Raw genomic sequence first — 16,518 nt, 5'->3', positions numbered from 1 at the left:
CCAAGAAATTGCGACAGGAAGGTAATTTTGCTACAAAAGATTAAATGTGATATTTAATCCCTGGCTGCTAAGCCTGAGGTCACTTTTACACTGGATTGAAATTCAGAGACCTTGATTCTTGTCCAGGCCTGTTGTTTCCTAGCTGTGAGGCAGCAGGCAAGTCAGTAGACTTAGTTTCTTCATTAAAAAATAAATCTTAATTATTGAAAGTATTACATATGTCCCCCTTTTTCACCCATTGACCTCTTCTAGCCCACCCTCACCCTCCACCCCAGGCCTCCAATAACCCTGTTGTCTGTGTCCATGGGTTATGCATATATGCATACAAGTTCTTTGGTTGATCTCTTCCCACCCACCCTCCCCACCCCCACCTTCCCTTTGAAATTCCACAGTCTGTTTCATGCTTCTATGTCTCTGGATCTATTTTGTTCATCAGTTTATTTTGTTCATTAGATTGCACATATGAGTGAGATCATGTGATCCTTGTCTTTCTCTGACTAGCTTATTTTGCTTAGCATAATACTCTGTAGGTCCCTCCATGCTGTCTCAAACAGTAAGAGATCCTTTTTTTTAAACTGCTGCAGAGTATTCCATGGTGTAAATGTACCACAGCTTTTGTATCCACTCATCTACTGATGGGCACTTAGGCTGTTTCCAGATCTTAGCTATTGTAAATTGTGCTGCTATGAACATAGGGGTGCATACATTCTTTCTGATTGGTGTTTCCAGTTTTTTAGTATATATTCCTAGAGTGGGATCACTGGGCCAAATGGCAGTTCCATATTTAATTTTTGGAGGAAACTCCATACTGTTTTCCATAAAGGCTGTACCAGTCTGTACTCCCACCAGCAGTGTACTAGGGTTCCCTTTTCTCCACATCCTCGCCAGCACTTGTCATTTGTTGATTTGTTGATGCTAGCATTCTGACAGGTGTGAGGTGATACCTCATTGTTGTTTTAATTTGCTTCTCTCTGGTGATCAGTGACGTTGAGCATTTTTTCATATGTATCTTGGCCATCTGTATGTACACTTTGGAGAAATGTCTATTTTGGTCCTTTGCCCATTTTCAAATTTGATTGTCCTTCTTTTGTTAAGTTGTATGAGTTCATTATATATATTTTGGATATTAACCCTTTATCATATGTATCATTGCCAAATATGTTCTCCCATACAGTGGGCTCCCTTTTCATTTTGTTGATGGTTTCTTTTGCTGTGCAGAAGCTTTTTATGTTGATATAGTCCCATTTGTTTATTTTTTCCTTAGTTTCCTTTGTCCTAGGAGATGTATCCATAAACATAATGCTGTCAATCTCTCCCTTAAAGTTCTCCAGCAGTTTTTTTTTTATATATTTAGATGCTCCTATATTGGATGCATATATGTTATCAGGGTTATATCCTCTTGTTGGATTGATCCCTTTAGTATTATGTAGTGACCTTTATTGTTTCTTGTGATGGCCTTCATTTTGAAGTCTATTTTGTCAGGTATGAGTATTGCTACCCCAGCTTTTTTTTTCATTTTCATTTGCATGGAAATTTTTATTCCATTCCTTCACTCTCATCCTGGGTGAGCCTTTTGTTGTGCGGTGGGTCTCTTGTAGACACCATATATTTGGTTCATGTTTCATATCCATTCAGAATTTCTTAATTTAAAAAATTAAAGTTCTGAGGCTAGATCATATCTACTTTGGGTTCAAGCCTCAGGATTCTGGGATTCTGGGGACCCATGAGAGGCTGTGACACACTGTAGGAAGGGCATGGGCTTTGGAGTGACACATGAGGGTTTGAGCGCACTTCTGCTGCTTGCTAGCTGAGTAACCTCTGGAAGTACCTGATATTCCTATATTTCAAGATTGCTTTTAAGATTAAACCAGCCAATATATTGGGCTCATTCATTCTTTCATCCATTCATTAAATATTTGAGGGCTTATTACTATGTTCTAGTCTCTTACTGGGGAATCAGTAATAAACAGTTCAAAACAAAGTCTGCCCTCGTGGAGCTCTTATTTGGGTGGAGGAGAGAGATAATAAACATAATAGATAAGTAAAGTGTATTGTACTAGTATGTTACGAGGTAAGTACTGTATAAAAATAGGGCAGGGTAAGTTATATGTGGAGTGCCAGCAGTAAGGAGGTGACATGTGAAACTTAAACAAGAGGATCAGTGGGCCTCTTTGAGAAGGTGATGTCTGAGCACCTTCTGATGGAGCTAGGTGGTGGTCTTTGTTAGTATTCAGGAAAGAACACTTTGGGAAGAGGGAACAGCTAGTGTGGCTGGAACAGAGCAAGGAAGGGAGAATAGTAGAAGGTGAGGCCAGAGCTAACAGAGGTCTGGTCCTGTAAACAATTGACTTGTCTTTTGAGGGACAGAGAGCCATTGGAGGGTATGGGCAGACATGATATGAGCTGATGTTAGTTTTACAAGGTTGACAAAGAGACCATGGAAACGCAAGAGTGGAAACAAGTAGACCAACTTTGCAATAATCTAAGTCAAAGATGATGGTCCAAGGTGGCTTTGACCATGGTGGTAGCAGTGAAGTTGGTGAGAAGTTGTCAGATTCTAGACATGCTATGAATAGGGTTAAAAAAAAAAAAAGAAAAGAAAAGGATGTGGGGTTTGAGAGAAGTGTCAAGCTAACTCTAAAATTTTTTACTTGAGAAACTGGAATGATAGACTTGAAATGGGGCAGTCTGTAGGAGGAGCAAGTTTTATTTTTTTTGGGGGGAGGCTATAGGAATTCATTTTGAAGCACATTGACATGTTTATTAAACAATCAAGTAAGGATGTTGAGCAGGAAGTTGGGCAATAGAGCCTGGAATTCAGCAGAGAAATCTGGATTATAGATATAACTAATTATACTTTGCACAAAGCAGATGCTTAGTAAATGGTGGCTTTTAAAAAATCAATACCCAGGTATTATGGTACTTGCTCAAACTAAACCTTGCAATGAATTGTGCATAGATTGTGGCCACTAGGTGTTACATTGCTATCCTACCTTTTGCTTAGTGGTTGATTAATTCAAGTTGGTAAGACTTACCCAGGATGTGATATAATTACCTATTTTTATCTCTTTCTTTTTTCCTTTTCTTTCTTTCTCTCTTTCTCTCTTTTTTTCTTTTCTTTCTCTCTCTCTCTCTTTCTCTCTCTCCCTTCCTTCCTCCTCCCTCCCTCCCTCCCTCCCTCCCTCCCTCCCTCCCTCCCTCCCTCCCTCCCTCCCTCCCTCTCTTTCTTTCTTTCTTTCTTTCTTTCTTTCTTTCTTTCTTTCTTTCTTTCTTTCTTTCTTTCTTTCTTTCTTTCTTTCTTTCTTTTTCTCTTTCTTTCCTAGCACTGCCTATGGGGGACATTCCCTTGGATGGCATCTCTGTTGCTGATATTGGAGCAGTCGTCTCTAGAATTTTTGATTCTCCAGAAGAGTTCTTAGGCAAGGCTGTGGGCCTCAGTGCAGAAGCACTAACAGTACAGCAATATGCTGATGTTTTGTCCAAGATTTTGGGGAAAGATATCCGAGATGCAAAGGTGAGTTCTTAGACGATATAAATGTGATCATAAGAGTGTACCTTGGGTCACACCCCACTGACTTAGACATTCTGGTAGACTCTCAATGAATTTAGGCAATGGTTCAGCTTAGGCTGTCAGAAGAAATTAAAAAGATTTTAGTTCCACCAATCTATCTTGTATTGGTGCATCTGAATCCCACTCTTATGGCTTTATTTCTTTGGCTTAAGGTTAATCAGCTTGTTAGAGTAAACTTACTTTTTTTTTAATGTATTTTATTGATTTTTTACAGAGAGGAAGGGAGAGGGATAGAGAGTTAGAAACATCGATGAGAGAGAAACATCGATCAGCTGCCTCTTGCACATCCCCTACTGGGGATGTGCCCGCAACCAAGGTACATGTCCTTGACCAGAATCGAACCTGGGACCCTTCAGTCCGCAGGCCAACGCTCTATCCACTGAGCCAAATCGGTCAGGGCTAAACTTACTTTTGTGTGGCAAGAACTTAGAATCTGAAGACTGAGGTACAACTTTTTCATATACACTACCCAACTCTTCTCTCATAAGCACTCTTTGCTGATCATTCCAGTCTGCCAGAGCTCTCGGTGGGCAAGGCACTTACCTCTCTGAGCCTCAGCTTCTTCATCTGTTAAGTGGGATAGTAGCATCTACCTCAGGGTGATCTTGTGGACATTAGAGAGAATATATTTAAGGGGCTTAGCACAGTGTTTGGTACATACATACCTATTGGTATATATCAAGTACCTATTATGTACCCGGTGCTATCTTTGAGGAGTTTACATCAGAGTGAAAATGTTAATGCACATGAAGTCACAGGGATCAGTACAGCTATACCACTATAGGTGCCTAATTGTGTTGTTCACACTCTCTGTGACCAAAGAAGGGTAGGAGAAGGCTTCATGGAAAAAGTTGCCTTGAGGTGGTCCTTGAGGGTGGGCAAGACTGTGTCTAGATGGAGGGAATGATGGGGCTGTCCTGGCTAAATTCTAGAATTCTAAACTCTAGCCTGGCTAAATCCACATGGATGAACCAGAGGCAGTATGAGAAAGTAAGCAAATCCTGGCTCTGTCCTTACCTATCTGTGGAATCTTGGCAAGTTACTTAACCTCTTTAATCTCAGTTTCTTCATTTGCTAAAAGAAATTATTATCTCTCTCTATATATAAAAGCCTAATATGCAAAGTGTCTCCTTGGGAGTTTGACCAACCTGGAGTTCGATCGCTCACTATGATGCACATTGATCACCAGGGGGCAGCACAGAAGGAAGGGAGGCCCCGGCTGGCAGCTGGCAGCTGCCAGGGACCCTACCCATGCTTGAATTTCATGCACTGGGCCTCTAGTACCTAATAAGATTGTTTAGAGGATGACATGATATACACTGAATGGCCATGTTATTATGATCTCTGAATGCTAATAATCTGGCCACTCAGTGTGTGTATATATATATATATATATATATATATATATATACTAGTGGCCCAGTGCACAAAATTCGTGCATGGGGCGGGGGGGTATTCCTCAGCCCAGCCTGCACCCTCTCCAATTTGGGACCCCTTGAAAGATGTCCTACTGCTGGTTTACAGGGATCGGGCCTAAACCAGCAGTAGGATATCCCTCTCACAATCCGGGACTGCTGGTTCTAGCCGCTCACCTGCCTGCCTGCCTGCCTGATTGACTCTAACCATTCTGCCTGCCGGCATGCTCATCCCCAAATGTCGCCTTCCCTGCCAGCCTGATCACCCCTGACCGACCCCCATGCCAGCCTGCTCACCTCCAACTGCCCCCCTGCTGGCCTGCTCTTCCCCACCTTCCCTCTCCACTATCCTGCTCACCACCATCTTTCCTCCCACTGGCCTGCTCACCGAAATTGCCGCCCCCCCACCCCGGTGTCCTGATCACTTCCAACTGACCCCCACTGATGGCCTGCTCACCCCCAACTGGCCCCCCTGCTGGTCTAGTTACCCCCAACGGCCCCACCCCAACCAGCCTGATCACCCACACCTGTCATCCCATCCTGGCCTAATCACGCCCCCCCCCCCCCCCAGCAACCCAAGCTCCCAGCCCCTCTATTTTTTCTTTTTTTCTTTTTTCAGTGCCTCCTTGAGCGGAGGCCAGGGCCGGCTGGAAGCAGGTATCTGGGATTTATTTATCTTCTATAATTGAAACTTTGTAGCCTTGAGTGGAGGCCAGGGCTGGCCAGGGTGGGCAGGAAGCTTGGCTTCCTCCATCGCCAGGGCAACCCAAGCCTCCTGCTCACTCCAGCTCCATGGCCACCGCCATCTTGGTTGTGTTAATTTGCATGCTCGCTCATAATTGGCTGGTGAGCGTGGCTTGTGGGCCTAGCGGAGGTATGGTCAATTTGCATGTTTCTCTTTTATTAGTGTAGATATATTTATTAGAGGCCTGGTGCATGAATTCGTGCATGGGTGGGGTCTGGCCAGCCTGGCCAGGGGGAGGGGACATGGGCAGTTGGCCGGCCTGCCTGTTGGTTGAACTCTTGGCCAAGGGGACAATTTGCATATTAGCCTTTTATTATATAGGATATATACTGAGTGGCCAGATTACTATGTGTTCAGAGATCATAATAATCTGGCCACACAGTGTATAAATGACAGGCACCTGGCACTGGGTTGGCAATTAGTAAGCCCTCAATAATTGATCATGTGAGAATGGCCTAGACTAGAGCGTGGATAGGACAGACCTTTTACAGAAAAGTGAGAGGAACTGATGAAACCACACATTACCAGCCATTTCTCCAAAGCAGATGTTGATAAGAGGAAGGAGAACAGGGCTTCTGAGAAGCAAGTATGTGTGCCTTGCAGAGACACCCTCAGAACTGAAAGGAGGCTCAATACCTTCTTTCAAGCTGGCAGGCATGGACTAGCCTGCCTCTTTGCCTCTCTTGGCTGCATTCCACCATCTGTAAAATGGTGTTTGGATGATTTCTAAGGTCATACCCAGCACATTCTCCCTACAGGAGGGGCCCACAATTAGGACCCACCACCTGCTTTTTTAAAAATTAAGATTTATTGGAACACAGCCACACCATTGTTTATGTATTGTCTCTGGCTGTTTTCATGATACATTGATAGAATTAAGTAGTTGTGACTTATCTCATATGACCCACAAAGCCTTAAATATTTATATCTAGCCCTTTAGGAAACAATTTGTTGACTCCCACTCTAGCATGTTTCCTAGAGTTAGGCCCAGAAAGTTGATTTTTCTTTTCATCTGCAACTCTTGCTTCCAGTGAGTCTGGAGTCATGAGCGGAACCTAGTTTCCCAATTCAGAGTCAGGAACAGGAGCTACAAGGAGGCTAAGAAACCCTAAAAAATTATTATAGGTGTCTTTAATGAAGAAAATAAGTTACCCCCAAACCCAAGATGACAGCCAATCACACAAAAGATGGACTCGTGAGAGGATCTGCAAAGTCAGTTGTACCTGGTGTAAATATACTTCCCAGGGACTGACCCCTCTCCAAGGGCATTTGCATTTGGGCCTTATATTGCTTTTGTTTCATGGGATTTGGAGTCTGTACGGAAGAAGGAGAGAAAGGTGAAGGGGTGTGGGCATGTGGAGAGTGTTCATTCTCAGAGGGCCAGGTAGACTTGCTCAGGACCTTCCAAGCATCATTTAATCAAATACTTGGTCCCTGACTCTTCTTGATACATCAAGTTATTTCACAATTCAGCAGAACTTCTCTAGCACCAGAAGTTCTAGGGCATTAGAAGCTGGAAATTCTACAGAATGGTTAATGCAGTGCTTAGTAACTAGTCTGACTTGAAGATGCTGCCCAGGGTTCTAGAGTGGGGAAATGCTTAGGCATCATGCTACTCTGGGGAAGGATGCATGTGGCCACAAGGTGGCGCTCCAGCACTGGCAGTCTGACTCCCCCTGCCAGTCTGGTCAGAAGGAGGCATAACTGCTTCAGTGAGTGCATGCCCTGGAACAGACGCCCATCAGGAACTCTGGTCTGGCTGAAACTGTCTGTCCAACCCCAAAAGGAACATGGTCCTCTCAGAAAGTGAGACACAACAAAAATCTCTTTCCTTCAAAAATCTGCAGAAAAGAATCCCTTATTTCACTAAGGAATATTAGTTGTCAAAGTTATAGGATGAGGGATTGACTCAAGGAGAGAGACATTTACAAAGTCATCTCCCATACTTCTCATGTAGTCTTCTTACTAAAATTTTAAATTGTTTTCTTATTTTAAATACTAGCAGCATAGAGCATGAAATCATGCGTGGGTAGGGTCACTAGGCCTATCCTGCGATAAGGGCCATCTCCCGCCTGCTTACCAGTCCCCAGTCCTCCCCTGCCGCCGCCAGCCACTGGTTCCCATTGATGGCCCCCGGTCCCGCCCCGCTGACTCAGCCAGCCACCCGGTTCTCCTCACCAGCCCCTGGCCCTGCTCTGCAGCCACCAGCCACCCTGTTCCCCTCACCATCCCCCGTTCCTGACCCACCACCGACGCCAGCTACCCGGTTCACCTCGTGGTCCCCGTTCTCACCCTGCCACTGCCAGTGGAACCTGTGGGTTGTGGGGGAGGGACTAAGAGGTTGTCAATGCACCTCATAGTGTCTGGTCGAGCAGTCGTTCAGGTCTTTATGCCGTTATGGTCCCTGGGCTTTTATTATATAGGATTGCAAATGTTTATTTTAGAAAATTATAAAAAAAGAGAAAAAATTATGTACTCAGAGATAGCAACTAATAAGATCTGACATAGAAGATGGCTCCTGACGGAAAGGCAGATTGCAAGATAGTGTGTGACTGAGAGAACGAAAGGAGAGTGTGTAGACGTACAGGGAGTGTATATTTGTGGGTGAGGGACAGCTACACTCCAAGGGACTTTTGGGGACTGCTGTACCGGGCTCCCCTGACTGGCAGCACCCACTGCTGCTGAAATCTTTCCCGGAACAACCAGTTCTGCCGCAGAGACCACACCATCTTGAAGGGGAGAGTGGCTGTTATCGGAAGCCTATACATCCCGGGACTCTACAACCACAACACCCAGGGAACAGCTGTGAACCCAATAACAATGGATCTCAAGCAGTGCAAATACACAGACTCGGATGAGCTCTGCACCTTCTCATGGAAAGGTCAGATTTCGACTAGGAAAAGGAGAGAGAGAGCTACATAACCAGATATGGGGAGAAGAGAGATCATGGGGAGACAAAGAAACAGCCCACATATGAAAGAAAAGGAGGCATCACCAGAAAAGGAAGTAAACGAAATGGAGGCAAGCAATATGTCAAAGAAAGAATTGAGAGAAATGGTCATAAGGTCGCTGAAAATAATGGAAGACAAATTCAACAACATGTGTAAGAATCAAGAGGAACTGAAGAAGAACCAAGAAGAAATAAAAAATGACATCGCTGCTATAAAGAACTGAATAGAAAGCATTAACAGTAGACTAGAAGAAGCAGAGGACCGCATCAGTGAGCTAGAAGACAAGGTAGAAAAAAATACCCAAGCAGAGCAGCATCTAGAAAAAAACTTAAAAAACAGGAGGAGAGCCTAAGGGAACTTTGGGACAACACGAAACGAAACAACATCCACATAATAGGGGTGCCAGAAGGAGAGGAACCTGAGCAAGGAATAGAAAACCTGTTTGAAGAAATAATGAAAGAAAACTTATATAGGGAAGAAAAAACTGACACAAATCCAAGAAGCTCACAGAGTCCCAAACAAAATGAACCACAAAAGTCGGAGGCAAAGGCACATTATAATTAAATTGGCAAACACCAACGACAAAGTAAGAATCTTAAAAGCAGCCAGAGAGAGACAGAAAGTTACCTACAAAGGATCCCCCATCAGACTAGCGACTGATTACTCAACAGAAACACATCAGGCCAGAAGGGAATGGAATGAAATATACAAAGTCATGCAAAGCAAGGGTCTGAATCCAAGAATACTATACCCAGCAAGGCTATCAATCAAAATTGAGGGTGAAATCAGGAGCTTCACAGACAAAAAAGGATTAAGGGAGTTTATTACCACCAAACCAGCAATGCAAGAAAAGGGTCCTGCTGTAAAAAGAAGAAATAGGAAGGGAAGAAGGAGCACAGGCATAAAGAATAAAAATGGCGATAAACAAGTACCTATCAATAATAACTTTAAATGTAAATGGATTAAATGCCCCCATCAAAAAACATAGGGTTGCTGAGTAGGTAAGAAAACATGATCCATATATCTGCTGTCTACAGGAAACCCACCTCAGAAAAAAAGGACTCACACCAACTGATGGTGTAGGGATGGAAAAAGGTTTTTCAGGTGAATGAAAGTGAAAAAAAAGCTGGGGTAGCAATACTTATATCTGAAAATTAGATCTCAAAGTGAAGGACATAACAAGAGATAAGGAAGGCCACTTCATAATACTAGAGGGAGCAATCCAACAAGAAGAAATAACTTTGGTAAACATATACGCACCCAATACAGGAGCACCTAAATACATAAAAAAACTTCCAGAGACTATCAAGGGAGAGATTGACAGCAATACAGTCATAGTAGGGGACTTTAATACCCCACTATCACCATTGGACAAATCCTCTAAATAAAAAAATCAGCAAAGAAACATCAATTCTAAATGACTCACTAGACCAGATGGAATTAATTGACATCTTTAGAACATTTCACCCCAAAGCCACAGAATATACATTCTTCTCAGGTGCACATGGGTCATTTTCAAAGATAGACCATATATTGTGTCACAGGCAACGTCTCTTCAAATTCAAGAAGATAGAAATCATATCAAGCATCTTCTCAGATCACAATGGCATAAAACTAGAAATCAACTACAATAAAAAAAATCAAACAACTGGAGGCTAAAAAGCATGCTATTAAACAATGAATGGGTTACCAGAGAGATCAAAGAAGAAATAAAAAGCATCATGGCAACAAACGACAATGAAAATGCAACAATCCAAAATCTATCGGACACAATGAAAGCAGTATTGAGAGGGAGGTTCATAGCTCTATAAGCCTACCACAAAAAAAAAAAAGAAAAAAGAAAAGAAACAATTGTAATAAATTACCTAACCCTACAACTCAAAGAGTTAGAAAGAGAGCGACAAGAAAAGCCCAGCGTAAGCAGAAGGAAGGAAGTAATAAAAATCAGAGTGGAGATAAACGAAATAGAGACCAAACAAACAAACAAACAAACAACAACAAAAAAAACAAAACAATACAAAAGATCAACAAAACCAAGAGCTGGTTCTTTGAAAGGATAAACAAGATTGATGAACTTCTAGCCAGGCTCACCAAGAAACAAAGAGAGAGGACCCAAATAAACAAGATCAGAAATGAAAGAGGTGAAATAACAACTGATCCCACAGAAATAAAAACGATTATGAAAAAATACTGTGAACAACTCTATTCCAACAAAATGGACAACCTAGATGAAATGGACATATTCCTAGAAAAATACAAGCTCCCAAAACTCAATCACGAAGAATAAAAAAACCTGAATAGGCCGATAGCTAATGAAGAAATTGAAACAGCAATAAAAAAATCTTCCAGCAAACAAAAGCCCTGGTCTGAATGGCTTTACAGGGGAGTTCTACCAAGCATTCAAAGAAGAACTAAAACCTATCCTCCTCAGACTATTCCAGAAAATTCAAGAGGAAAGCACACTTCCAAGCTCTTTCTATGAAGCCAGCATTACCCTAATCCCAGAATCAGATAAAGACACCACAAAAAAAGAGAACTACAGGCCAATATCCTTGATGAACATAGATGCTAAAATCCTCAACAAAATTCTGGCAAATCGGATTCAGCAATACATTAGAAAGATCATACACCATGACCAAGTGGGATTTATTCCAGGGATGCAAGGATGGTACAATATCCACAAATCAATAAATGTGATACATCACATAAACAAACTGAGAGACAAAAATCACATAATCATATCAATCGATGCAGAAAAAGTATTTGACAAAATCCAACACCCTTTCTTGATAAAAACTCTCAGCAAAGTGGGAATAGAGGGATCATACTCAACATAATAAAAGCCCTATAGGACAAACCTACAGCCAACATCATACTCAATGGGCAAAAACTAAACCCATTTCCCCTAAGAACAGGAACAAGAAAAGGATGCCCACTTTCACCACTCCTGTTCAACATAGTACTAGAAGCACTAGCCATAGTGATCAGACAAGAAGAAAAAATAAAAGGCATCCAAATTGGAAAAGAAGAAGTAAAACTGTCCTTATTTGCAGATGACATGATATTATACATAGAAAACCCCAAAGACTCCATATAAAAACTACTAGACCTAATAAATGAATTTGGCAATGTAGCAGGATATAAAATTAACACCCAGAAATCTATGGCCAATAATGAACTCACAGAAAGAGAAATGATAAAAACAATCCCATTTACCATTGCACCAAAAAAATTAAGATACCTAGGAATAAACTTAACTAAGGACATAAAAGACCTGTACTCGAAAAACTAAAGGACATTGAAAAAAGAGATAGAGGAAGACAAACAAATGGAAGAACATACCATGTTCATGGATTGGTAGAATCAACATCATTAAAATGTCCATACTACCTAAAGCAATCTATAGATTCAATGCAATATCTATTAAAATGGCATATTTCAAAGATCTAGAACAAATACTCCAAAAATTCATCTGGAATAAAAAAAGACCCCAAATAGCCACAACTGTCCTGAGAAAGAAGAACAAAATTGGAGGGATCACAATACCAGACATCAAACTATATTACCAAGCCATGGTTCTCAAAACTGCCTGGTACTGGCACAAGAACAGACATATAGACAAATGGAACAGAATAGAGGACCCAGAAACTGACCCAAGCCATTATGCTCAATTAATATTTGACAAAGGAGGCAAGAGCATACAATGGAGTCAAAACAGCCTATTCAATAAATAGTGCTAGGAAATTTCATCAGATACATGCAAAAAAAATGAAACTAGACCACCAACTTACACCATACATAAAAACAAACTCAAAATGGCTAAAGGACTTGAATGTAAGATGGGAAACCATAAAAATCCTATGACTCCATAGGCAGCAAAATTGCAGACATATGTCATAGCAATATCTTTACAGACAGAGATCCTAGGGCAAGAGAGACTAAGGAGAAAATAAACAAATGGGACTACATCAAAATAAAAAGCTTCTGCACAGCAAAAGAAACAATCAACAAAACAACAAGAAAGCCCACTGCATGGGAGAACATATTTGCCAATGTTATCTCCAATAAGGGTTTAATCTCCAACATTTACAGGGAACTCATACAACTTAACAAAAAGAAGATAAACAACCCAATCAAAAAATGGGCAAAGGACCTAAGTAGACACTTTTCAAAAGAGTACATTTAGAAGGCCAAGAGACACATGAAAACATGCTCAAAGCCACTAATCATCTGAGAGATGCAAATCAAAACAACAATGAGGTACCACCTCATACCTGTCAGAATGACTATCATCAACAAATCAACAAATGACAAGTGCTGGAGAGGATGCGGAGAAAAAGGAACCCTCCTTCACTGCTGGAGGAAATGCAGACTGGTGCAGCCATTGCGGAAAACAGTATGGCATTTCCTCAAAAATTTAAAAATGGAACTGCCATATGACCCAGTAATACCACTTCTAGGAATATATCCCAAGAAAACAGAAACACCAATCAGAAAGGATATATGCACCCCTATGTTCATAGCAGCACAATTTACAATAGCTAAGGTTTGGAAACAGCCTAAATGCCCATCAGCAGATGAGTGGATTAGAAAACTATGGTACATCTACACAATGGAATATTATGCTTCTATAAAAAAGAAGGAATTCTTACCATTTGCAGCAGCATGGATGGACATGGAAAGCATTATGCTAAGTGAAATAAACCAGGCAGTGAGAGAAAAATACCACATGATCTCACTCATTTATGGATAATAAAGAACATTATAACCTGATGAACAAAAGGATAGAGAAGAAGAGAAGCATCAAACAGACTGTCAAATTACAGCGGGAAGGCTGGGGCATGTGTGTCTGGTGGGGATAAGAGATCAACCGAAGGACTTGTATGCATGCATATAAGCATAACCAATGGACACAAGACACTGGGGGGGGGGGGCGGGGGACGGGGGTGAGGGCATGTGCCGGGGGATAGGGGAGGCTGTGGGAAGGTTAATGGGGAAAAAAAGGAGAAATACGTACTACTCTTTGCAATACTTTAAACAATAAAATAAAATTAAAAAAAAATATCTGACACATTATATTCTAGTCTTTTTCCAGTATATATATGTTTGTGTCTAGGTTTTTCATTTAATGTTATATTATGAGCATTTTTATTTTGTTGAAGTTCTTAAAAACATTAATTTTAAGAACTACATAATATTCTTAAAGTATATATACTAAAATTTATTCTGTCATTTCTTGTTTTTGCATAGGCAAGTTATTCTTAATTTTCCATATTATAAATGGCACTAGAGGCCCAGTACACGAAATTCGTGCACTTGCGGGGCGGGGGGGTCCCTCAGCCTGGCCTGTGCCCTCGCAGTCTGGGAGCCCTGGGGCGATGTCTGACTGAAGGCTTACTGGGCCTAACCCATCAGTCAGACATCCTTAGCATGGCCACGGAGGCAGGAGAGGCTCCCACCTCTGCTGTATGTTCGCCAGCTGTGAGCCCGACTTCTGGCTGAGCAGCGCTCCCCCTGTGGGAGTGCACTTACCACAAGGGGGCAGCTCCTGCGTTGAGTGTCTGCCCCCTAGTGGTCAGTGTGCATCATAGTGACCGGTCATTCCACAATTCAGTCATTTGCATATTAGCCTTTTATTATGTAGGATACGCTGTAGCTGAGGCCCCCTAGAACTATAAGAAATGCAAAAAATTCAGTTAACTCATTCTCGAATTGCCCCCACTTAATATCATATTGCCCCCCCTGTGGGGCGTGTGCTGCACCTTGGGAACCAGGGTGCTTGACACTTTTCCTCTCTGAGCTTCATTTCTGAATACATATGCATATACCGTGGGAATTGTAATCTCTTCTCTGCCTACCTCACTGTGTTGTCATGAGGAAGTTCTGAGCTAATAAACCTAGAAATGTTTCATCAAGTAAGTGATGTCTAAATGGGAAGGGATTGTTATTTTTAAGCCCACGGGTACCCTCGCAGGTACTGATTAGGGGAGGAAGGCATGATTGTTTCCTGGGACTGTAGCTATGGAAGCTTTGCAGAGGGTTCCACAGGCCTTGGAGGGGCAGGCTCTGGCCAGCAGCCCTGTAGTGGTGGTGTCAATGGAGGCGCTGGCCTGGGCGGGGGCATTAGGAGGGTGCTTCGGGTTGGGGGGGGGGGAGGGGGGAGGCGGAGAGGCAGAAGGGGAAGTAACTGTCAAACCTTCCTGCTTGGCGCCATTCTTTAAGTTGTACCTGCTCAGGGCGGGGCTCCAATCTCCTGGAGCGGGGTGGGGGCCGGGCCAGGGCAGAGCCAGGCGGGCTAGGAGGGCGGTTTAGCCACACCCCCAGAGAGGTTCAGCGCCCTTCAGCTGCAAAGACAGCGCTGCTGCTGTGGGAGCGGGGTGGTGAGGGGAAGGGTTTGACCCTGGGGGGCTGCTCAGGCCTGCCTCCACCCGGGTCTGGAGTTGTAGGGAGGAGAGGCCGGGGGGGCGCTGATGGGTGGTCGCCAGCGTGCTATTGTTGTGGGCGCCCCTGGTGGGGGTGGTGGGGGGGGAAGAGATCGGGAGTAGGAGGTGCGGGCTGCAGCTACCCCCCAGGCTGGGTCTTCTCCCCATCTGGTCAGCCTCCCCGTCCCCCGGGGGTACAGGGGCTGGGGTAGGGTGTCCATCCGTCCCCCTGGGGGTGCGGAGGCTGGGGTAGGGTGTCCGTGCAGGGGGATTGGAAGAGCTCCCCATGGCTGCTTCCTCTTCCTTCTTTGCAGTCTGGGTTCCTGTCAGGTGCTCTCCTCAGATCCCCGGGCACTTGGCTCCAGCCACCCGCCCCCTGCTGTGCATGCATCAATATCTTTATGGGGACACCATCACGGACAAATTAGCATATTACCTCTTTATATGTATAGATATGACAATCATTTTTTAAAATATTTTTATTGATTTCAGAGAGGAAAGGAGAGGGAGATAGAAACATCAATGCCTTTGAACTCTTTACTTGGATGTAAATATACTTCTACAAGTTTGAACTTATAATGGATGTTTGAACGTAGCTTCAAAGTTCAGATCAGAATTAGTTCAAAAAATCAGTTTTCTGTCAAATTGCTTATTAAAAAACTCTAGAACTTCTTGGGTTTTGGAGTTAGGCTGAAGAACGGTGGGCCTATATCATCATAAGGGTGAATCATTTATTCTCAGATTATTTTCACTGAGAGCTGAAACATTTCCTTTTTTAAAAATTTACTATTTTTTAAAATTTGTTCTTAAAAGGTCACCCTGGAAGCTTACGAGAAGCTGGGGTTTCCAGAAGTGGAGGAAATGGTCAACATGTTTCGTTTCTATCAGATGAAGCCATTCCGTGATGTCAAGCTCACCCACCGACTAAACCCCGAAGTCAAAAGCTTCAGCCAGTTTGTCTCAGAGAACAAGGAAGCCTTGATGGGCATTTAACTGTTCACACAGGCCCCTGACAACTTTCTTTGTCCCTGATTCTGGCCCTCTGTACAGCACATCTCCATTTACAGAACAGATACGTTAGAATGCAATTGTTTGCAACTCCAAAGGCGTCCCTGAAATTCTCTCTTAGGTAGGAAACATGGAAATGGTGATGGACACAGTAATTTGATTCACATATAACTTTCCAGCTAGTGATCAGGATGGTATACCTGTTTGGTTAAGTAAGAAGCCCCAGACCTGGCACCTCTGTAGCTCTGTCTACCAAGAGCCAACTAACCTCACCAGATTCTGGCCTGAGGAACTTGGAACTTCTTCCCTAACATGAATGGAGGGTTGCCACTCAGCCTTCTCCTGCTTAACTGATCCAGAGCCCTGGCTCTGAGCCTCTCCTTGGCAGCTGCAGTTTTTTGTTTTT

General features: G+C 43.0%; 1 protein-coding gene across 1 annotated transcript in view; it reads left to right on the top strand.

Annotated features, from left to right (window-relative positions):
- LOC308241289 (nmrA-like family domain-containing protein 1) overlaps positions 1-16,097 on the top strand; it is a gene marked incomplete at both ends in the record, with an annotated part of 28,428 nt that extends 12,331 nt beyond the window's left edge. The window contains 2 exons of the mRNA XM_080654699.1: positions 3,324-3,514; positions 15,918-16,097. Of these exons, the coding sequence (XP_080510825.1) occupies positions 3,324-3,514; positions 15,918-16,097 (371 nt within the window). The remainder of the gene's footprint in view (positions 1-3,323; positions 3,515-15,917) is intronic.
- Between the last annotated feature and the right edge of the window lie 421 nt (positions 16,098-16,518).

The sequence above is a fragment of the Plecotus auritus genome, assembly GCF_963455305.1.
Source record: "Plecotus auritus genome assembly, chromosome: 2".
Taxonomy (NCBI): domain Eukaryota; kingdom Metazoa; phylum Chordata; class Mammalia; order Chiroptera; family Vespertilionidae; genus Plecotus; species Plecotus auritus.
Note: the sequence above shows the minus strand (reverse complement) of the source record. Positions and strands in the feature narration are given on the sequence as shown.